This window comes from Panthera tigris, chromosome A3, assembly GCF_018350195.1.
Source record: "Panthera tigris isolate Pti1 chromosome A3, P.tigris_Pti1_mat1.1, whole genome shotgun sequence".
NCBI classification, from domain to species: domain Eukaryota; kingdom Metazoa; phylum Chordata; class Mammalia; order Carnivora; family Felidae; genus Panthera; species Panthera tigris.
In genome coordinates, this window is record NC_056662.1 from 104,718,263 (window position 1) to 104,742,272 (window position 24,010).

A 24,010-nucleotide genomic window follows, 5' to 3' on the forward strand; every position below is an offset into this window, starting at 1 on the left:
CCCACATGAGACCAAGTCCTCTCTTTAGTTCAGAATAGCTTAAATTTTGGTGCACATTTTTGCTATTTTCAGAAACCAAGTTGAAGTAGCCTTATATCAAAGGTAGCCTTATGTGGAGAGCCTTATTGCAAAGATTTTAGAGTATTTAATTTCTAGTATTTTTTCTAGAATTCAGAATCTTGGGTATTTCTGGACATACAAGAACTTTGAAAAGAGTTCCGTATTTCGTTATGGGTAAAATATGTTAAGTACATTGAGAATGCCTTTACACTTTCTGACATTTGTATTTATGTTAATTAAGTAAAGTTATACCTCAGTTTTTTGTTGAATTTTGTACTGTCATATGATAAAGTTCACCAGTGGATAAATTGCTGTGTATGTGTGTGATAAAGATACTTGCCTTAAAATAGAGCACTTCTGTTTTGCAAACAGCTGTGGTCGAATTGTCTTTCCAGTTACTCATCTTTCTGTGCACCTGGTGACTGCAGGCCTGATAAAGTCCATGGAGGTAAGAAAGAAGATGAACATCGTTTCATTGTTAGCAATCTAAACCTAGATTAAAAAGCATTTTGACATGTCAAGATTTTTATGGGAAAAATTAATGTGTGTGTGTGGGGGGGTAGCATTCACTGCTAAAGATAGCAAGTGGTTGAATAGATTAAATATGTATTGGTTTTAACCATTATTTCTTATTGACCTTATTCTCAATGGGAATAGTGATTCAAATGTTTGTATGGCCAGTTCTATTACTTCCACTGTGTATTCATAACTAGTGCTAATTGTCATTATTATTGGCCATTGCATAAATCATGGAGGAATCAGATGTACTGTATCAAACAAGAGGGAAGGTAATTCGGGTAGTAAAGACTGTATTATATATAGTTTTGGATTTCAGGTAATCATTTTATTATTTGGTAGCTCTTTTAGGAATGATGGTTTAAATGGACATAGTTTCTCTCTAATAAAACGATTGATAAAATCAGCTCAATTTATGTGGCACAATTTTGTTGTTTTCTACTTTAATATGGGATTAGTAAAATGTGCAACCATATGGATCATAGCTTTTCTTACTCGGCTGTGCAACTTATGTATTTATGTTAGATCTTTAAGAGTACCTGAAATGTGCATCAAATATTTAATTAATGGTTGAAGCTTTTTAGCATCTTTAATCCTTAAGGAAGTATTTTATAAAAAAAAAAAATTAGCTTTGTTACGATATCATTATGTTGTATGTACATCTGAAAATAATCTGTACAGCCTGAACATTGAAATAGTTAATAAATTTTGACTTTGAGAACCACCCACCGCTGCTAAGTACATGTCACTGTCTGTCGAGTTGACTTCAGTAACTAGTGTAATTCATTCTTGGTGGACTGTTTCCCTTTTGTTCCGAACCAAAACTTCACTTTGCAATAAACTAATGGTGGTTGAAGCACAAAAGATGTCTCCTGGCTGTGACAGTGTCTCTGACGGTCACGTGGCTTTGAATCAATCCTTTGATCTTTCTCTGACCTGCTTTCACATTTTCTTTTTCTCCCTTTTAACAACTCCTCGTCTCCGTGCTGAGAACACGAATCATCCACGTGAGGTAAGTTCCCAGGCTGTGATGACAGGTGCCCATAGGCACATAGTATGTGTGGAGCTGAATCAGAAATTTTGGAGTTTGTACCTTCTAGACGCTACGCTTGTTTGTAGTATCTTCTCAGTGACACAAATGCCTGCCAGACCCTTTCAGTTTTCTTAGTGAAAAGGCTGCACGACCCTCTGCCCCCTTTATCCCTCATGTCTCTCTCTTCTGCATGATCCCTTCCCACACACCCACCCCCCACTCCCCTGACTGCCTGGAGAAAGGGAGTTTAGATTAGACACTCTTGTACTCCAGCAGCCCCTTGATTTGATGGTGCGTCAGCCCCACCGCCAGAAGCCCCTTGCTCTGAGGCGGCCAACAGCGTGGCAGAGTCCTCAGCAGAGGCCAGCGATGGCTCAGGCAGGCATTTCCTGAGAGCAGAGGCTCTGCTTGTCCTGATTGTCTCAGCAGGCCTTGGAAATGGGCTTAATTGTGGAAAGCACCCCTCCAGGAGTAGATGCAGGGACTGCTGAGGACAGAGAAGTAGGTACCTTCCTGGATAGCTGTCGAGTTCAGGCTCAACACGTTCCCCCAGGGTCCCTGCTGACTGAGGTGGGAAAACAGTCTAGTCGGCCCAAGCCCTGAGGTGGGGTTTTCGTTTATTGCTATTAAAGTTATTGTTTCAGGAGCTGGGCATAAAGCTACAAAAACAGTGGGGACCACAAGGAATTTGTGATAATTGCATTTAAGATAGGAATCCATTCGTCAGGTAACACTTATGTGCTGTTAATCAGAATGATGGCTTCTAAGCCACGGGGTTTGCTTCTCAACTGAGTTTTTCTTTATGTTTTATTTTTGGAACTAATCAGGTTTTTGTTTTCTTTTAGGGAAAAACAATAGCAAATGTCAGACTGAACATTGTATGGTTGGATTATTTTTCACATATTTAAAAGAATTACCAGCCAGTGTGCATGGTTGAAATTTTTGGTGGCTGAGAAGATAATTAATGTTTTGGTTAAGAAAAGGCGGGGGGGGATTTTTGGAAGACCCCCCCCCCACCCCCCACCTCCTTAGTGTCTTGAGTTGACAAGGCAAGAGAGATATCCCTCAGAAGCTCCATCATCTCCATCCTGTGTAACTCTTAGGTAGGTTCTGTGAATGTACCTCTCTGCTTGTGTTCGGCTGCGAATACAGCAAGGTTCTGACGGATATTTGGCCAAAAATGAGTTTTGGCACTCTGCTAGTAGAGCAATGTAACCTTTTCAAGGCCAAGGAATTTGTGTGTGTGTGGGTGGTCCTTCTGTGTGCTGAAAATGTTGAAATAAGTGTTTCTACGCTGCTCAGTTCTGAAGAATTTGTGGTGCTTGAGGCAGGGGTCTTAAGGAGCCAGAGGCATCTGAGGAGAAAGGAACTTGACTCCTTAGGCAGTGAATTCTTTTTATTGGAGCTATGTCGGAGAGATTGGACACATCTTAAAAATTAACTGATTTTCAAAAATGTGTGAACGTAGTGGGGCGCCTGGGTGGCTCAGTTGGTTAAGCGTCCGACTTCGGCTCAGGTCATGATCTCGCGGTTCGTGAGTTCGAGCCGCACGTCGGGCTCTGTGCTGACAGCTCGGAGCCTGGAGCCTGCTTCGGATTCTGTGTCTCCCTCCCTCTCTGACCCTCCCCTGCTCATGCTTTGTCTCTCTCTGTCTCAAAAATAAATAAAACGTTAAAACAAAAATTTTTTTAAAATGTGTGAGAGTAGTATAATACACACACTAGAAAACATAAGAAACCAGAAGAGAGAAAAAAAATAACTACATACTTCCCCATCAGTGTTACAAGTTACTGTCCTCACCTGGCTTTATGTATACCTTTTATTGCCTCATTTCTGTCTGTGGTGGGCCCTACGCATGCGTGTGGAAGACACGCTTCCTATTCTTGATGAACTCCCAGTGGATAAAGAGACCAGTAAGAAAACATGAAAGGGCATTAGGGGCAAAGTTTATGAAATGACTGCTGTGGATCCCGGAAGACAGTCACCTCATTCAGCTCAGGAGTCAAGGAAGGCTTCCTGGAGGAAGTGATTCTGAAATTCAGTTCAGGGAGACAGGCTCTTAAGGATTTGCAACATGTGCAGGGTTCAGCATGCAGCAGGAGAACGTGACTTATTCTGGCAACTGCACTTGGTCGGCAAGTGCACAGAGAAGAGTGTTGGGGGGTGGGGTGCTAGTGGGTGGGCAGAGGCCAGATTAGGCAAGGCCACCTGTGCCAGCCAAGGAGATGGGCTTGACCCTGCAGGGAGGGAGCCACCGAAGGACATAAACCAGGAGAATAGCATGGCAAGGTTTGTCCTTAGGGAGGATCACTCTTTTTCAAGATTGTTTTTGTTGTTGTTGTTGTTGTGTTTTGTTTTGAGAGAGAGAGAGCGCGCGCACAGGTGCAAGTGAGCACAAGGGGGAAGGGCAAAGGCAGAAGGAGAGAGAATCTTAAGCCGGCTCCACACCCAGCCCAGGGGCCCACCTGGGGCTTGATCCCACGACTGTGAGATCATGACCTGGGCGGAAATCAAGAGTCAGATACTTAACGGACTGAGCCTCCCAGGCGCACCAAGGAGGGTCACTCTTTGAGCTAAGTCAAGGGTGGAGTGGGACCAACTCATCACCCAGATAGGAAGAAGTGAGATAAGAGAGGATTCAGTAGCAGAGAAAAGAGACAGGGAGAGAGTGGGAGTTAACTCCATTTTGGACGTTAAATCTGAGGAGGCTGGGCAGCATCCAAATGCTAGTGACTCTGCCTGAAGCCCTGGGGAGAGGTCTAATCTAGAGTCATCCAAGCGGTCGGGATTTGGGAATCCTTGGCACATAGATGAAAATAGAAGCTAGTCTGGAATAGGATAAGAAAGAAATTCCTCTGAAAGGGAGTATTGAGGGAATAGAGGAGGCAACCTGCATTCACCTCCAGGAGACTAGCAAACGAGGCCAGAGGAGGAGGGGAGGGTGAGGGGCCCTGCAATGTCGAGTGCCTCCCAGTAGTCAGGAGAGCGCAAGACTGGGAAGCGATCATTGGACTCAGCCACTGGGAGCTCTAGTTAAATTTCAGCTGAAATTAAACCTAGCTCTTCGATGGCTGAATCTTCACCCTGGACAGACTGCCCCGTGGAAGAGAGGGAATCTGTGGTCAAAACTGACCAGCAGCCTGGGTTCGTGTGCGTGGTGCTGGCCTGGAAGCCCGGTCGGGATTTGGCCCCGAGCACCACTGTGGCTCGCTGTGAGTAGCTGCTTCTACCGTGGCAGCTGTGTCCCACTGGCCCAGAACGTGAAATCGAGAGCAGAAAGTTCAGGTCACGTAGCATACAAGGTGGACGTAGCTGAGCGTCACTCCAGGCCGTCCGGCCGCCTGGCAGATCTTTGATTCCAGGTTGCCATTTGCTGGAGTGTAACCTCTTCCAAGGATGTTAAGAAGCAGCGTTGGAACATCACTCTCAAGCACCTGGGAGATGCGGAGGAGAGCTCCCTGGGGCCTGCCAGGAACAGTGTTCCACAGTGTGAACAGCTGGAATCCCAGTAGCTTTTTCAGTTAAAAACCAGGAGCAGTTACACAAGGTAGCGTTCTTACTGCAAATGATGTAGCTGAAATGAAGTGTATTCTTAATCACATTTAGGCTCAGGGAATATGATACTGTAATGAGCTTCAGCTTTGTCCAAAAGGGACTGTTATTACTAATAATCATTAATCATTATGGCCCATAAAATCTGATACAGAAGAATAGGAGAATTAAAGGAGAAAAAAAGTGACAGTATCCTGTGGAAGAGTGTCATTTAGTCATTTACAGCTTCCTGCAGGGTAGTTTTAATTTTTAATTAATGTTCTTCATTTATGGAAGTTCTGTTGCTGGCCCACTAGTGGAGGCACCCTGAGCTTTGACTAATAATTTTTTAAAGGATTTTCTATTTTTTTAATGTTTATTTTTGAGAGAGAGAGAGAGAGAGAGAGAGGGAGGGACAGAGAGAGGGAGACAGAGGATCTGAAGCAGGCTCCGAGATGTGAACATAGAGACTGATACGGGGCTCAAACCCACGAACCCATGAGATTATGACCTGAGCCGAAATCAGGGGCTGGCCACTCAACCGACCGATCCACCCAGGCACCCCTTTTACAAATAATTTTTAAAAACACATTTTCAGGGAAACCTGACTGGCTCAGTTGGTAGAGCACATGACTCGATCTCAGGTTTGTAAGTTCAAGCCCCACGTTGAGTATAGAGTTTATTTATTTATTTATTTATTTATTTATTTATTTTTGAGTATAGAGTTTATTTAAAAACAAAACAAAACAGGGGCACCTGGGTGGCTCAGTTGGTTGGGCATCCAATTTGGGCTCAGGTCGTGATCTTGTGGTCCATGAGTTCGAGCCCCGCATCGGGCTCTGTGCTGACAGCTCAGAGCCCGGAGCCTGCTTCGGAATCTGTGACTCCCCCTCTCTCTCTGTCCCCTCCCCAGCTCATGCTCTGTCTCTGTCTCTCAAAAAATAAATAAGTGTTAAAAAAAGTTAATAAAAACAAGACCAAACCATATTTTCAGTGACTCATTATGTCTCTTGTTTGTCCTGCTTCTCATCAAAAGGAAACATTTATTTTTAAAACTCTTTATTAGTTTAAGTTGCATAAAAATTAAAACAAATTTAAATAATATAAGAATATATAGAATGAAGACTAAAAGTTTTCTCCATTCTAAATTGAACCCAACAGGAGTGCTTGGGTGGCTCAGTCAGTTGAGCATCCAACTTCGGCTCACAGTTCATGAGTTCAAGCCCCGCATCAGTCTCTGTGCTGACAGCCTGCTTTGGATTCTGTGTCTCCCTCTCTCTGCCCCTCCCCCGCTTGTGCTCTGTCTCTTTCTCGCTCTCTAAAATAAATAGACATTGAAAATTTTTTTAAAAATAAATAAATTGACACCCACTGGTAGTGTTTCTTGTGTAATATGTTAGACCTTTTTCTATAATAGCATGTATGTATTTAACTACTATTAAATTAAGAATGCATAGTAACAGTAGCCAGAAAGGTAGAAATAACTCATGTCCATTAACAGATGAATGGACAGACGAGATGTTGGGGGTACACACATGCATACATGCACACACACATGCACACACACACGCACACACACAAAGGAACAATACTCAGCCTTAGAAACGAATGAGTTTCTCATACATGCTCCTACATGGATAAACGTTGAAAACATTATACTAAGTTAATAAGCCAGACACAAAAGGACAAATAATGTATGGTTCCACTTATGTGAGGTAGCTAGAATATACAAGTTTGTAGAGACAAAAAGAATAGAGGATTACCAGGAGCTTGGGGTGGAAGGACTGGAGAAATTGTTGAATGGGTATAGAGTTTCTGTTTGGAATGATGAAAATATCTGGAAATGGCAGTGATGGTTGCCATTCAGAGCATTTTGAATGTACTTAATGCCACTGAATTATACACTTGAAATGGTTAAAATGGCAAATTTTATGTATATTTTACCGTGATAAAAAAAGAAAAGCACAGTGGGTATGTAATTTTCACATTTACTCTAAACACTTAGAAACGATATAAAATATGTGATAAAAATATTTTTAAAATGTATTTACACTTGACAGCTTGAAGTTTGTATCAGTCACCTTGGACGAAGCTATGCAGTGCTAACCAGCAACCCCCTAAATCTTCATTTCTTACAAGCAGAAAAGTTTATTTTTTGCTCACATTACATGTCTTTCACAGATTGGCTGTGATTCTGGCCGTATCCTTTTCATTCCAGGAGCCAGGGTGAAGAAGCTGCCTTCATCTTGAGATGTTGCTATTCTTGTGCCAGAGGAAAAAAGAGAAGATGGCGAAGCATGCAGGATCTTAAGATTTCTAGTTGGAAGTGGCACGCTTCATTTTCATTCACATCTCGTTGATAGCGCTAATGACTTGCCTCTTTTTCTTTCTTTCTTTCTTTCTTTCTTTCTTTCTTTCTTTCTTTCTTTCTTTTCTTCCTTCCTTCCTTCCTTCCTTCCTTCCCTCCTTTCTTTCTTTCTTTCTTTCTTTCTTTCTTTCTTTCTTTCTTTCTTTCTTTCTTTCTTTCTTGAGAGACACAATCTTAAGCAGGCTCCCCGCGCAGTGCAAGGCCTGACATGGGGCTCCATCCCATGGCCCCGGGATCATGACGCCAGCTAAAATCAAATCAAGAGTCAGATGCTTAACCAACTGAGCTACCCAGGCACCCTTTTTTTACTTGATCCTTTTTTAACACCAAAAACAACTTCCAGATGAATTGAAAATCTGAGCATGAAAACAAAACTTGAAAACTGTTAAAAGTATTTTTAATGTTTCAAAATTTAAAAAAAAATTTAGTTTTTTAAATGTTTATTTACTTATTTTGAGAGTGAGAGAGCACGGGGAGGGGTAGAGAGACAGGGAGAGAGAGAAAATCCCAAGCAGGCTATGCGCTGTCAGCATGGAGCCCTATGGGGGACTCGAACTCATAAACCGTGAGTTCATGATCTGAGCTGAGATCAAGAGCGCTTAACTGACTGAGCCACCCAGGCACCCCTATTTTTTATTTGTATTTTTTAAAATTTATTTATTTATTTTGAAAGAGAGAGAGAGAAAGGGTGTGTATGAGCCGGGGAGGGGCAGAGAGGGAGAGAGAGAATTCCAAGCAGGCTCTGTGCTGTCAGTGCAGAGCCGAATTCATGAACCGTGAGATCATGACCTGAGCCAAAATCAAGGGTTGGACGCTTAACCCACTGAGCCACCCAGATGCCCCATTGCTCCAACCTCTCTTTAATGGGGCACCTGGGTGGCTCAGTGGGTTAAGCGACGGACTCTTGATTTTGGCTCAGGGAATGATTTCACGGTTTGTGAGTTCGAGCCCCACATCGGGCTCCGTGCTAACAGGGCGGAGCCTGCATGGGATTCTCTCTCTCCCTCTCTCTGTGCCCCTCCCCCACTCGTTTTCTCTGTCTCTCTCAAAAATAAATAAACTTAAAAATAAAAACATTTTTTCAATGGCGTAATCTTTTCCTACTCCTAGATTTAAACTCTGGCAAGCCTGAGACTTTTCCATTCATTCTTAGATAGCATTCTTAGAGTCACTTTAATGCATAAGCCTATTCTCGGTTTATAAATATTACCCATTCAAGATCTTAAAACTTTGAACTTGGGGCGCCTGGCTGGCTCAATTGGTGGCGCGTGCAACTCTTGACCTCAGGGCTGATCACACGTCCTGTGTGGAGATTGCTTAAAAATAAAATCTTGAAAAAAAAAAAACAAAAAACTTTGAACTTGATTTAATGTAGAAAGTTTTTCTTTCCTCCAACTTAGATCTGCTCTGAGTGGGCAGCCTGAAGTGAGAAAGAAGGGGGCAGTTAGTGTTTTTGCTAGGTCATTGTCTTGGGCTGTCTCCAGACCCCACACCCTAGCCTTGGTTCTTATCTTTCCATGGCACAGGGGTAGAAGGGAAGGAATGAGCAGGGCTCCCTCATAACATGGCTTTGAGCTATGGGTTTGGCAGAGATTAAAGCATTTTTTTTTTTTCTCTCGGGGACACTTTCATGGCCCTCTTAGGAGATTCTCTTAGGGTCCTCTTTCCTGCAGGTCCCTCCACCCTCACAGATGTGTTCTGTGGTGAGTGGCTGCTGTGTCTCCTTCTAGCCCCCTGGGAACGGGATTCATCTCTAGCTTCTTGCTGCTGGGTCCCCTTTGCTTCTTCAAGCAGCCCCACTGGACAGGACCACAGCCTCATTGGACAGGACCATTGCCAGCCCTCTCCACACTGCCCTCGTTTTATTCATGGAAACACTCCTGCATCCTTTTTCTTGATGAACTCAGAATAGGGAGCCAAAGCAGCAGCAGTCTCTTGGCTCTCCCATCTAAGCAATCCGTTCTCATGCCTGCTCTCTGGGTTTCCTGGACAAGAGTCTGATGCTGATCCACAGAGACCCCCAACTATAGGAACACACACGGCGAGCTCCATGAGTGGTGTTGCAGTGATATGTCCATTCTCTCTAGGATTGAGGCAAGGTAGGAAGCAACCCTGTGCCTCCTGCCAAGATGGGCCAGCAACTATTCATTGTAGGGCAAAAAGCCTCTGAAGAAATCTCTTCAGAAATTTCTCTTCTCTCTCCACACTCTGACTCTTCTATTATTTTTTACTGTTTATTTATTTTTGAGACAGAGAGTGAGGGACAGAGAGGAAAGAGACAGAATCCCAAGCAGGCTCTGCACTCAGTGCAGAACCCAATGCGGGCCTCGAACTCACAAACGGTGAGATCAAGGGGCACCTGGGTGGCTCAGTCGGTTAAGCATCCGACTTCGACTCAGGTCACGATCTCGCGGTCCGTGAGTTCGAGCTCCGAGTCGGGCTCTGGGCTGATGGCTTGGAGCCTGGAGCCTGCTTCGGATTCTGTGTCTCCCTCTCTCTCTGCGCCTCCCCCATTCATGCTCTCTCTCTGTCTCAAAAATAAATAAACGTTAAAAAAAATTTTTTTAAAAAAACACAAAAAACAGTGAGATCAAGACCTGAGCCGGAATCAAGAGTTGTACGCTTAACCAACTGAGCCCCCCAGGCACCCCCATTATTCTTGACTTGGCTAAGGACTCTAGTTTTCTGAAATTTCCTTTGTAAATTCTGCATATGGAGAGCAAGCCGCAGGCCCACTTTGGTATTTTGGTATAGAACATATCAGTACCTTTGAGTGAAGATTAGAATTGAAGCAGGAAGAGCCCTCTTTTAACATCCTGTGACACAGAGAACTAGAATAGAGAACTTCTACAAATCAAAAAGAAAGCGCCAACCCAGAATTTTTAAAAATGGGCAAAGGATATGAACAGGCAAGTCAGAAAGCTGAACCTTGTAGGGCAATGAACATTGAAGATGCTGAGGCTGAGGCATTTCCCATCCTGCTCCCAGAAGGTCGGGCAGCCGTTGTCTCTCTTCTTTGGGGCAGTGTTGTTCACGGTGCCATCTGTCAGAAATTCTTTTCCCATTTCTCCTGGGAGCTCTGGGATCCTGATGCAAGCAGGACTCCTGTTGGCCCTGAGTCCCTAGAATGAGCCCCCTGTGCTGCCCCCAGGACACCATGGGAAGCTTTCCCCCTCCATCTTCTATGTGTGCCTGTCTGTAGCTCGTTGGCATCTTGTGGATCCCCTCACTTGCAGAGAGGAAGGGATAAACCTACTTTTGTAAATTGTGTTCTTCCAAGGCCATTTCAGAATTAATAATCAGGTTACATGTGTCATAGATACCCAGAGCTTTAAATTGTAATGGGGTTTCCTTTGGAAGCAGCTGCTACATTTCTTGGACTCTTCCTGTGTTTTTTTTTTTTTAGGTCTCTAAAGGATTGGCTTCTTTAGAGGATTTTTGTTTATTTCATTTGGAAGGTCATAATCATTATCGAAACCTTTCCAAGTCGTTCATAATGTCGTGTGTCTCAAAAACTCATGGTAGGACTTCGGTGTGTCCTGGGTGTTGGAAACAGATCCCGATTCCCAGGGCTTTTTCTGGAGGGGCCACCTTCTCACCTCTGGCCTGAACAAAATGAGGGCCGCCCACCAAAATGATGGAGGCAGCTGTGGCAAGAAGCCCTGGTCTCAGAGTCCAACTCCAAAGCGTTGTTACCTTGCCTCGATTTTAAAGACGCATCTGCCGGTTGGAGCTGTCATGAGAATTACATGACGGAATGAATATGTGTGAGGGTGAGTGTAGGGGCTCACAAATACAAGCTCTTCTAGTACAGAGCACGGCTAGCTGCGGCTTCTTAAAAGTCGATTCTCTTTACTTCTAATTCACTTTTTTTTTTTTTTTTTTGCTCATAACTAAAGTACTTTTCTAAAAAAAAAAAAAAAAAAGTCGATTCTCTTTTTTTCCCATCATTAAATGAGTTCAGATGCATGAGAGTTTTGAGAACACAAGCAAGGAGAAGGAGAGCAACCATGTAACTCTGTATCCCATGCCCTTGTAGTCATTATTCCATGCCAAGGCTAGGACTATTTTTTCACACTGTTGTAAACATGTGGAACATAAGATGTTGAGTATTACATTTATACCTAATATCACAAGACTTTCTCACATTATTTCAGTCTTTGTAAACCTAGGGGTTTTTCTCTTTACCATTAAATTTTTTGGTTATGAAACCATGATTCCAAAGCTGAAACTATATAATCGGTGTGTAAGTGAGTGCTGACCCCTTTCCTCCCCTGCCCCGTTGCCCGCTTCTAACCATTTTATTTGTTGATGATTTGCTTTCCAGTGCTTTTTTTTTTTTAATGTTTATTTTTGAGAGACAGCCAGAGCACGAGCAGGGGAGGGGCAGAGAGTGAGGAAGACACAGAATCCGAAGCAGGCTCTAGGCTCTGAGCTGTCAGCACAGAGCCGATTTTGGGCTTGAACTCACAGACCATGATATCATGACCTGACCGAAGTCAGACGCTCGACTGAGTGAGCCACCCAGGCGCCCTTCAGTGCTTATATAATTAGTATTTTCCCTTCCTTCCCATGTGAAAAGTAGCACACTATAGTTTTTTCATTAAACAGTATATCCTGAAGACCATTCCATGTCAATAATTAAGAGTTTTTCCTCATTGCTTTTTATGGCAATGTGTGGCTATATTTTAGCTCATTCAACCAGTTTTCTAAACAATGGACATTTAAGTCCTTTTCAGTTTTATACCATTACAAATAAAGCCGTGGGTGCCTGGGTGGCTCAGTCAGTTAAGCGTCGCTTATTTTTTTTTTTTTTTAATTTTTGTAATGCTTATTTTATTTTTGAGAGAGACAATATGAGTGGGGTAGGGGCAGAGAGAAAGGGAGACACAGAATCTGAAGCAATCCAAAAAGTAAGGACATTCTCCAAAATAAACTTCATCACACCTTTCAATAATAAACAGTACTTTTTTTAAAGTAGACTAATTTCCTAGTTTCTTTTTTTTCTTTTCTTTTTCTCTTTTCTTTTTTTTTTTTTTTTTTTCTTTTGACTGGGAAAATAACTTTATTTCCTTTGGGGGTGTGGGCAGACTTCTAGTCTCAGAACTTACTGGAATTGTTCCTTGGTGCCAGTGGCCTTTGTGACTTTGAGTACATTGAAGCACACAGTCTTGATCAAGGGCCAGCACTTGCCCACTGTGGCAGTGTCGCCAATCTGGGCATCCCTGAAAGGGGACAGGTGCACGGACATGTTCTTATGGTGTTTCTCAAAGTGGTTATACTTTCAGATGTGGTGGAGGTGACAGTGGTCTTCTGCATCTTTGCTTTGGTCATCACACCAGACAGAATCTGCCCTTGGATGGAGACATCAGTAAAGGGGCATTTTTGGTCGATATTAAGTGCCCTCAGTGGCCTCCTTGGGCGTCTTGAAGCCCAGACCGATGTTTCTGTAGTATCGCAGGAACTTCTCCAGCCAGTTTCTCCTAGCAGGACCCTCGTCTTATTTTGAAAGATGGTTGGCTGCTTTTGGTAAGTACACTGAGTCTGAATGTCCGCCATCTTCCCGGCCACCTGGAAAAAGGAAGGTCCCCAGTTTCTGACACCTAGTATTTATTCAAATTTCCTTGGTTGTTCCAAAAATATCTTTTACAATTTGTTTTTTAAACCAGGATCCAATCAAATACCACAGACTGCATTTGGTTGTTATATCTTTTTTATTTAAAGCGGGTTCCCCCTCATACCCCTTTTTGTCATCAAACTGACTCCAAGAGACTTGGCCAATTGTCTTGTGATGTGTCCCACATCCTCGATTTGTCTGATTGTTTATTCATGATGTCATTGACCTTGTTTCTTTATGCCATGTTTTTCTGTCTTTTTTTTTTTTTTAAGTTTTGTTCATTCCAGGTAGTTTCTGTTGGGTTTTTTGATCTCTTTCCCAAGAGGCTGATCCTAGACTGATTGGAATCTCTGCCAGTTGTGGATTGTTTACCTTGTGGGTCTTGTCCTTATCGGCTGGGTCCTATCGATACCTCCCTGATGTCAGGAAGTCTCATTCCCTGAGAAGATGCATCCAGCCAGTTACCTGCTTGGAGAGTATACACCTGGGAGCCAGTGGGAGAAGGAGTTTGGGCTTTCAATATTCAACACTTAAACATCCTCCAATTACCCTGTGTTCCAACTGAAAACTTGGGTCATGTTTCTCAGACCCGAGACCCTCTCTTGTCTCCAGATAATAGACCTCAAGTTTCTAGCTGGGGTAGGGGGGAGACCACCACCCAGGAGAGGGGATCTGGGGGTCTAAATGCTTTTTTTTTTTTTTAAGTGATCTCTAGGGCACATGGGTGGCTCAGTCAGTTAAGCGTCCGACTTCAGCTGAGGTTGTGATCTCACGGCTTGTGGATTCGAGCACTGCGGCGGGCTCTGTGCTGACAGTTCAGAGCCTGGAGCCTGCTTCAGATTCTGTGTCTCCCTCTCCCTCTCTGCCCTTCCCCTGCTCGCACTCTGTCTCTCTCTTTCCTTCTTAAAAATAAATAAACATTGGGGCGCCTGGGTGGCTCAGTTGGTTGGGCGGCCGACTTCAGCTCAGGTCATGATCTCGCGGTCCGTGAGTTCGAGCCCCGCATCGGGCTTTGTGCTGACAGCTCAGAGCCTGAAGCCTGTTTCAGATTCTGCGTCTCCCTCTCTCTGACCCTCCCCCGTTCATGCTCTGTCTCTCTCTGTCTCAAAAATAAATATTAAAAAAATAAATAAAAAAAAATAAAAAATAAATAAATAAACATTAAAATTAAAAAAAACAAAAAAAAACAACTAATCTCTACATCCAACATGGGGCTGGAACTCACGACCCTGAGATCAAGAGTCATATGCTCTACCAACTGAGCCAGCCCGGTATCCCTCCAACTGTTTCTGAAACAGCCTTTTCACAAACCCTGCTTTGGGCTCCACCTTCACCGTCATTACCCATGGTACCTGTTGGCCAATCCCTGAGCCTTTGGGGGTGGGCTGTAAAAGGGACTCCTGTTTGTTTTTTTTGTGTGTGTGTGTTTGTTTCCTACCTGTTGGCTTCTATTTCAGCCTTCTCAGAAATGCCTAAATCATTCGGCACTTCCCCATCTGCTTTTTGGCTTCCAAAATATTGTTGTTGCCATCCCCTCTTCTGTCTCTTCTTGGCCCTTGCGGGTTTGCATCCTTTCCAAATCCCTTTACTGATGCTTTGAAGGAGTAAAAGAGGAGGGGGCAGGAGAAATACATGGATCTACCCACCAGCTTATCCAGTCTTTGGTTTCGAGAAATGCTTGGTTGGTTTGATGAGCATTTTGGTTGTAGAAGACCCCTGGGTATTCAGATCTAGGTGAGGGCAGCACAAAGAGGAAGCTGAATTGCCCAGCATTGCACTGAGGAGGAGGATTTTGAGAGAACTCTGCAATGACTGGAGCTCCAGCAGTTATCTTGTGTTATGAAGTAACCTTGAAGAGGGAACAGAAAGAGAGGAGTCTGGCTCTAATAATACCATGAAGCTCCCATACCAGTTCTGCACTATTTACGTCTGGACTTTTTTTTCCCTTTTTTTTTTTTTTAACGTACAGAAGAAAATTCTTTGGGGTTTTCCCCCCCTCTGTTTTATCGTTATAGTCACTATCACATGCCAAGTACTGCTCTAAGTGCTTGGCTTATATACTAATTTTTATACCAACTTATGAAGTCAGTACTATTACTGTCCCTGTTTGACACATGAGCAGTGAAGCACGACGTGGTTACCTAACTTGCCTGAAGTGACGTAGCTAGTAAAAGCTAGTAAACTAGGCGGTTTGGGCTTGTAAGCACCGGTCTGTTACCTCAGCATGGCCAAACCCAGTCCTCACCAACACGGCTGTGCAGTGCAGTCCCAGAACCTGCCACCCACCACAGTCGTGCGGTATTGGTGACTTTTCAGAATTCCTGGTGAATGATTTATAAGATACCAGGCAGTAAGCACACTCCCGCCCACCCCTGGACCCCCAAGAGTTCCCTGTCCCCTGACACTGAAGGGAATGAAGGGGATTTCAGAGCTACAGGTTGTGAGCGGCTGTGGTGCAGGCAAAGGTCTGAGAAGCAGGGGGGAAGGACCCAGTGACGTGGCAGAGCAGGGTGCGGGCAGCAGGCAGCAGCACAGACAAAGAGCAAATGGCAGACAAGGCCCCTTTCCCCAAACGCATTTCCAACATTTTGAACCATTTCCTCAGGACGGATTCCCAGGCATGGGCTTTTGCACATCTTGACTTCATTTGAATAGAACTGGTGAAAAGAATCCTTTCGCCAATTTCAGATGCTTGGCTCATTAGGAACAAAGAGATCCCCCTAGATTCTGCTATATCCCCGGTCGGTAAAATTAGAGGCCAAATTTTAAGATACTAATAAGAGCGCTTGGCACCATGAAATCGTCTTTATTGATTGAATTAATCAAAGACACGAGACATAAAGTGTTAAAAAGAGAGATGAGGGTGCCTGGGTAGCTCAGTCAGTTAAGCATCCAACTCTTGATTTTGGCTCAGGTCTAGATCCCAGGGCTGTCAGATGAAGCCTCACGTCCGGCTCCAAGCTGGGCATGGAGCCTGCTTAAGATTCTCTCTCTCTCTCTCTCTCTCTCTCTCTCTCTCTCTCCCTCTGCTTCTGTCTTGATCATGTTCTAGATAGGTAGGTAGGTAGGTAGATAGATAGATAGATAGATAGATAAGAGAAATGAATGTGTCTGGATGTTAACGCCTTTGATTAATGAGGAGGTCTGGAGGTGCAGCCTGAAGGAAGCTATAAGCAAGAAATTTGGCTGTTCCTTTTATTGCCTGAGCTCTCTGCAACTTGCAATACTTAGGGACATCAATTCCAGTCCTTGGTCCCCAAGGTGATTTTAAACAAGCCAACCTCAAGCACACCTTTGCACGCTAGAAGGTGCTTGAGACGTTGAGCTCATGCTGGTTAGCTGTGATTTGTGGGGGCTGTGAGTCCGTTTGCCCTTGGTCCTCAGGCAGCTCTCAGGGGTTTGCCTCCTGGTCACAGAAGTAAGGACAGTCGAGGAGGGTGGTCCTTGGGGGACTCCATGAGGAGGCTACGGGATCAATAATACCATCTTAGAGATGTATTTCTGCTCCGATTTTTCTCTTGCATTCTTAATTAAGACACGCAATATAATGAGGCACGTGGGTCCTGCATTTGGAATGCAAATCTGGCCTGCAGAGCCACATCCTGGCAGAGCTGCCCGGGAGGAGACAGTTGTAGCAGCTCTCACCAGTAGAGTCCTTCTAGAAGATTCCCCAGGAGAACCACAAACTTGGTCCCATATTACTTCCCCTCTGAATAGGGGCCGGTGGCGATGGCCTGGGGGAAATCCTAAGCTGAAGCTAGACTGCCTGAAGAAACAAATAGTTGTCCCCACCATCACTTGCTGGAAGTGTCCAAATTGGGCTCTCAGAGAAAATGAGAGAAAATGAAAATATAAGCAAATCAATCATGGTTTCAGATAGATGTGGAGCTTGGGAGATAAGACCTATGAATGCTGGCCTGAGAATTGTTCTAATGGCTCACTAAATATTTGTTAAGTTTTTGAATCACCTAAGAGAAACAGTCTCTCTAAGGAAAGAACAAAGACTTTCAAACAGTGCTGAGAAAGGCACAGAGCTGCTCCACGGGATCAAAACGGCCTTATTCGGGGTAGTTTGATAAACAACCCAGCAGCCTTTTCTCAGCTTTCATTTTCTCCCTTCTGATCATTCCTATATTTTATGACTTCTAGTTCCTTCATTCACTGTTACCCCTGGGGATAGGGTCATGGAGCCATCAGGGATACATTCAGGAACAGAATATTAAAGGTGCCATCCTTGTTCTGCATTAAAAAGAGAACATCACAGAGCCACGGAAAATGAAGCAAATCATTCACCTAGGTCGGCTGGGAATAGATCATTCCCCAGGCTCTGCACCCACCATTCGTAAACGAATCCAAACCTTTTCTGCAGAAGCTTAAAAGATTTTATTCCTAATCCGTCCCCCCGCCCCCCGCCCTAGAGCTTTGGAAATATGGCTCTGTAATTTAATTGATTACAGGAGATGAGCAAAAGAATGAACTAAATAAGATAGCATCAGCTTGCCTTGTAATGAGGAGCCAAATTTTCCAAATATAGAGCAAAATCCAATTGTGATGCTGTTGTTTATGATTCCTGCCTAACAGTGACATGAGAGACCCTGTGGGAACACATGCATGACCTTTCCCACACAAAGAGCCTTCCCCTTGGCATTTTACAGAGTTTGGGGAGATAAACCATAATGGTCAATTTCTCTAAGTCACTCTCACTGCCTTGTATAGCAGTAACTTTGCTGATGCAACAAGCATAGGCTGGAACAAGACATACCCTAAAGCAATGAACAATAATTACTAGTTAGCATTAGACACAACAGGCCCCCAAAACACCAGGGGATTTTCCTGTGGCTGATAAAAAGTAAGAGTTAAAAAGTGTACATCGTCTTTACCCGCTCATCTGTCCATGGACACTTGGGCTGCTTCCATAATTTGGCCATTGTAAATAATGCTGCGTGATGCCACACAATACACAATGCAGTATGACAAACAAACAAAACCCCACAACGTGGTGTCCTGGGTTAAATCCTGGGAGAGTAGGAGGACCTTAGCAGGAAAGCTGGTGAAGTGAGAACTAAGTCTGCAGTTGAGTGAATAGTAATGTATTAGTGTTAATTTCTCAGATTTGACAGATGCACCACGGTTTGGTAATATGTTATTTAGCCCTAGGAGAAACTGGGTAATAGGCATATAGGAACTCTGTTCTCTGTACTGTCATTGCAACTTTTCTGTAGGTAGAAATTTATCCCCAAATAAAAAGTTAATGTTGAAAAAAGTGAGGCTACATTTTCATCTGCTACTGGTGGGAGTATAAATGAGCGCAGATGTTCTGACACTGCTCATCAAAGGTTTCAGAGGGGGACCTGGGTGGCTCAGTCCGTTGAGCATCTGACTCTTGGTTTTAGCTCAGGTCATGATCTCACGGTTTTGTGAGTTCGAGCCTTGCGTCGGGCTCTGCGCTGGCAGCTGGGAGCCTGCTTGAGGTTCTCCCTCTCCCTCTCTCTCTGCCCTTTCCCCGCTCATGCTGTCTCTGTCTCTATCAAAATAAATAAATAAACTTTAGAATTTTTAATTAAAAAAAAAAAGTCTTTAGAAGTGCCCAGGCCCATTGACCTATACCTGCACTCTCAGTAATCTGTCCTAAGGAAGCAGTCAAGGCTGTTCATCCCAGCACTCTCTGTAATGGGGAAAGTTGGCTGCAAACTAAAAGGCTAAAATTGGGACCATAGGAACAATAATGCGGCCATACCGAGGAATAGGCGGGTTACTAAAATCAATGTGGGGAAAGTAAATTTGATGATGTGGAAAGACTGTCACCATATATTGTTGAGTGAAAATAGCCAGCCACAAACTATTCCTCATGGTGCCATGTTTTTCTCTCTCTCTTAATCCGTGCACTTAGGAGAATAGTAGGAGATACACCTACTAAGGATACACCTCTAAGGATAAAGAGTGGTTTTCTCCAGGCAAGTGAGATTGTGGGCGCTATGGCCTGAATTGTGTCTCCTTTAATTCATATGTTGCAGCTCTAGACTCCCAACGTGACTGACTGTATTTGGAGATAGGGCCCGTCTGGAGGCAATTAGGGTTAAATGAAGTCATAAGGGAGGGGTCCTAATTCTCTATAGAATTAGGCCTTATAGGAAGAAGAGAGATGTCTCTCTCTGGGCACTCGCATGTGCATCAAGTGAAAACGAAGCTAGAAGGCAGCTGTCTGCAAGCCAAGAAGAAAGGTCTCCCCAGAACCTGACCACACCGACACCCTGATCTCAGACTTTCAGCCCCCAGATCTGTGAGAAAGTAAATGTCTGTTGTTAAAGGCACCTGGTCTGTGGTATTTTGTTGTGGCGGCCTGAGCTAAGACAGTGGATATACTAGGTTTTCTTGGTTTTGCTCTCTGCTCTTCTGTAATGAATACGAATTGCTTTATTATCTGGAGGACAAAGAATGTGAAAATTGTGTTTTGTTTACTATTGACAGAAGGAAACACAACTGCCTGAGTCTCCTTCAGGAATAGTCTTTGCAGTCATTTCCTCGTGGAGTCAACCTGTAGTCATAACTTCAGTTATGCTCTACTCTTGATCTTGGGGTTGTCAATTGGAGCCCCACTTTGGGTGTAGAGAGTACTTAAAAATAAAATCTTAAAAAAAATAAGGGGCGCCTGGGTGGTTCAGTCAGTTAAGGGTCCCGACTTCAGCTCGGGTCAGAATCTCACAGTTCGTGACTTTGAGCCCCGCATCAGGCTCGCTGCTCTCAGCACAGATCCCGCTTCAGATCCTCTGTCACCCACCCTCCCACCTGCTCCTCCTCTGCTCACATACTCTCTCTCAAAAATAAACCTTTAAAAATAAATAAATAAAATGCATATCTGTATATATTAACTCATTTGACTACCATAGAGGTAAGCAAGCAGGTAATATCACACCCCATGGGTGAAGTTCGGGGACGTTACTTGACTTGACAAGGTCACATGCCTAGTGGAGCTGGAGCCAGGACCAGGACCCGGGCCTCTTGACTCCCAAGACCAGTGCCCATCTCTGCTACCAGTTACTGCCGTTCCAGCTCTTTCTTTTGTAGCAGTCCTGGGCCATCTCCTGTGTAGGATTCAGAGAGCTGACTCAGTCCCCCAGAGTCCCACCCCGGGCAAATTCTGGTCCTCATAAATTTCATACTGGAGACAGAAAGACATTACATTCTTCTACTTCCGTGCCAATCATGACCTATTTCTGGAAACTCAAAGGCTGTGCCAGCTTTGATGGAGGTTCAAGCAAGCAGCCTTGATTTACCCTGTGCATCTACCTGGCTGCAAGGTGAAGCCTGGACGCCAGGCTCCAGAAGCAAGGTGGTGTTTTCTGAAAGTGACCCTGCCTGAGCTGGAAATGTCAGGACCTGTCAGTGTTGGGATCTCGCTTCAGATGTCTTTATGTACTTGTTCCACATCGGCCAGTAGTAGGAGCTTGGATAAATATCTTTATGTTCTCTTGGAGATTCTGTAGTTTTTGTATTAGTGAATGAATGCATTAGTGAATGGCAGATATAGGAACTTTTGTAAAAATAGTTATTTTTAAAGTGTATTTATTTTGAGAGAGACAGAGATAGCACAAGTGAGGGAACAGCAGAGAGAGAGAAAGAGAGAGAGAGAATGGAGAGAGAGAGAGACAATCCTAAGCAGGCTGCATTCTGTCAGCACAGAGCCCAACTCGGGGCTTGAACCCACAAAGCTGGGAGATCATGAGCTGAAACCAAGAGTTTGAGGCTTAAATGACTGAGCCACCCAGGTGCCCCAGATGTTTATTTATTTTTGAGAGAGAGAGAGCGAGCATGGGGAAGGGGCACAGAGGGAGGGAGAGAGAGGATCTGAAGCAGGTTCCATGCTGACAGCAGAGAGCCTGACTCAGGTCTCTAACTCATGAACTGGTAGATCATGCCCCGAGCTGAAGTCAGATGCTTAATGGACTGAGCCACCCAGGAGCCCCTATTTTCTAGATTCTTAATGTTCAGAGAATCAAATAAAAATTTAGGTAACTAAATGACAGAACCAGTAAGGGTTTGTATTGGCATGGGGATTACTACTGCTCTCTTTGACTATGGAAGTTAAAAAATCAGTGCACTTATAAAGTAGGGAAATAAAACCACTGTCCTCTATGTACATTCAGTGGACATATCTGTGCTTGAAATGTGCAGGGCATTGCACTTGGCTTATAGGAAATGCAAAGCCGAACCCAAAAATAATACCTACTCTCAAGATATGAGTAGTCCACTGGGGGAGATAGACACGTAAACACACTGTTACCCAAGGCAGTCAGGTTTCAATCCGGAGAGTGGTTGGAAATGCGAGGGACATTATTTTAACTGTCACAAACGCTGGGGATCATCTCTTGGCACAGGGCTTGGGCAGGTCCAGGGATACTGAACATCCTGCAGTCTTGGGAAGTGTTCCGTGCGACACAAACTTGTCTGGCTCAAAATGCTGAGTGTCTTAAAGGAGGATCTGGTGCAGGGAAAACACAGGGCTGGGTGGAGAGGCTGGAGCTTCCAGGGAGACGACACTGAGCTGATGTCTACAGGTGTGTGTGGGGGGCTGTTTTTGACAGGCACAGACGGCACCGGGATATCATAGATGGAGGGGGCAAGGTGAGCCGACACCAGACGTGAGAACACACAGGGCACAGTCTCAGGATGACAGGTAGTTCAAGGTTTGGGGAGTAGAGAGAAGACTGGAACCATATAATAGGTCTCGAAGTGCGATGCTAAGAAGTTTGGACTCTGTTTCCTGATTGGTGGGTAGGCCCCGGAAGGAAGTTCATACACAGGACACAGAGCAAAACTGCTTCGGAAGGATGAATCTGGGAACAGTGTACGGGATGGGCCGGACCGACCTGCTCCACCACTTGTGGAGTCTGCTGCTCACTTTATTTCACCTCTCTTAGCCTCGGATTTCCCATCCACAAAATATCTAGCACACAAGTTGTTTTAAGGTTTAAGGGAGACCTTATGTAAAGTGCCCAGCACACGTTGGTAACGGCGGTCATTATCGTTTGTGGCTTCAGGCTTATTGGTTTCTGCGTCCACCACTACCAGTTGCTGAGCCCTAAAGCTGCCCATAGATACAGGTAAATTGCTGCGGTTTGGTGCAAAGGTGTGTTAGCCACTGGCGAAAGGGATGGTTCTGGTCTTTCCCCCTTGACCTTCCTCCCACGGAGGAAATAGGGGAGGCAGAGCTGCAGCCCATAGCCATGCCCCTGTTCCTACATGGGCTGTCCCTAAATCATGAAGATGCTCTTGGAGTGGTTCAGGACCTCCGAGGTCAACTTACATCCCCGAGTGAAATTCAGACGGGGGGCGGGACTGACCTGCTGTCACGCAGCAGAGCAGTGTGATCAGAGTTGGGACCGACCCAGGTGTCAGAGCCCCCAGCACTTGCACTGTCGCTGGTGGGGTGAGGAGAGAGCTGGTGGCCGGGTGGTGGCCCTCTCCCTGCCTTACTCCTTATGCCTGGAAGGCGAGAGGTCCTCAGCAGGAGGAGGGGGACGCTTCAGTCACAGGGAGCACGAGTATCAGACAGAGGCCCTCCCTTTTAAACTCTCCGTGGCTGCCGAATATGGGCAGAGTGCAGACTCAGACTCAGATTCTTCAGCATGGCCTCCACGCCCCCCTAGTGGCCTGTCCTGCAGACACAGCCCATCTCTCTGCTCCTCTGCACGCCCCTGCTGGCTTTCCTTGAAACCTTCCTGCCCTCTGCGGACACTAGCACTTTTCTGCCTTATGTCCCCGCGTCATTCTCTCTCCCTACAGAAATCCTGTGTATCTCAGTCCAGCTCAGCCTCCTGGAAGCCTTCCCCCGTCCCCACTTTGGGAAGGGCTCCCTCTGCTGCCTCCGAGCACTTGGCCACAGCCTGACCTGGCCAGCCTCGTGTCACAGTGCGTTGACTAGCACCTGCCGTTTGTCTCCGGGGCTCTATGCTTCTCAAGAGTGAGGACTGGTCTTTGCTCAGCATCCCAAAGGCAGCCCTTGTTCATGCTGGCATTCTCCGGGCCCATCTCAGTGCCTTGCAGGTCCTCGCCAATAATTAATACTTCTTCACCGGGATTACATTTTTTTCTCCTCCACTGTAGGACACGCAGTAACTGGCCAACAAATCAAACCTTTGTGCGATTTGAGGACTGAATAAGGAAAGACTAGCACTGGGGAGGCATTTATTCCCCCAATTATTTACAAGAAATACCAGAGGCCTGAAGTTATAAACATCAGCTGGCAGCCCAGCTGATGACCCATGTGTCCCAGCTTCCTAGAGTAGCAGGGGGGTGGCCTTGCTGATGACCACACTCCAGAGACGGGCAAAGCTGGCACCCTGCAGAGCTGGGGGGCAGGGGGACAGGATGGAGGAAAGGAGGCTTGAGGAAGCACCGGCTGCTGTATTTTTGGAAAAAAGAAGCCAGGATATTTCAGCTTGGGCTTTGCAACACCCTCTTCCAACATTTTCTCTCATAAAAGCCAGTAATAGAATCGTTAATGCTGCTTTTTAAAATTTAGACAGTTCCTTTTACCTGAGCAATTCTGGGGCTTGAGGACCAGTAATCTGATGGCTTGGGAGGTTACTCTAATAACTTTATTTTTGCAAAGTGAAAGAAAACGGCCCAGTTGTTGTTGTTATTAAACCAGTAGGTGTTTTGTAGATAATTACACAGTAGGCTCAGAGTCAAACCAGAGTTCCAGCTCCGGTTCCCAGTTAGAGCAAACCCCCACGCCTGCTCTGGTCTGGAGGTCTAAAAGCTGTTGACCAGATCTTCAAGAAGCAAGTAACATCGTGGCATGCCTTGTGCCAAACTCTCAGGCCTTTGTCCTTCCCCGAGACTGTCCCCTGAGAGTCCCTGAGGAGGAATGGTTTAGGAGGGT

General features: G+C 45.0%; 1 protein-coding gene and 1 pseudogene across 16 annotated transcripts in view; one reads left to right on the plus strand and one right to left on the minus strand.

The window, feature by feature from the left end:
* KCNG3 (potassium voltage-gated channel modifier subfamily G member 3) overlaps positions 1-7,566 on the plus strand; it is a 64,220-nt gene extending 56,654 nt beyond the window's left edge. For 2 of the 16 annotated variants that reach the window (XM_042982087.1, XM_042982091.1), the window contains exons 3-4: positions 456-508; positions 7,359-7,566. In XM_042982087.1, the coding sequence (XP_042838021.1) occupies positions 456-508; positions 7,359-7,390 (85 nt within the window). In that variant the 3' untranslated portion in view covers positions 7,391-7,566. Of the gene's footprint in view, positions 1-432; positions 2,590-4,971; positions 5,529-6,301; positions 6,343-7,358 lie in introns of those variants that run through there. The other 14 variants (XM_042982074.1, XM_042982078.1, XM_042982084.1 and 11 more) reach the window with 13 other exon arrangements.
* A 5,011-nt stretch (positions 7,567-12,577) lies between these two features.
* Positions 12,578-13,103, minus strand: LOC102971404 (annotated as a pseudogene).
* Positions 13,104-24,010: the final 10,907 nt, after the last annotated feature.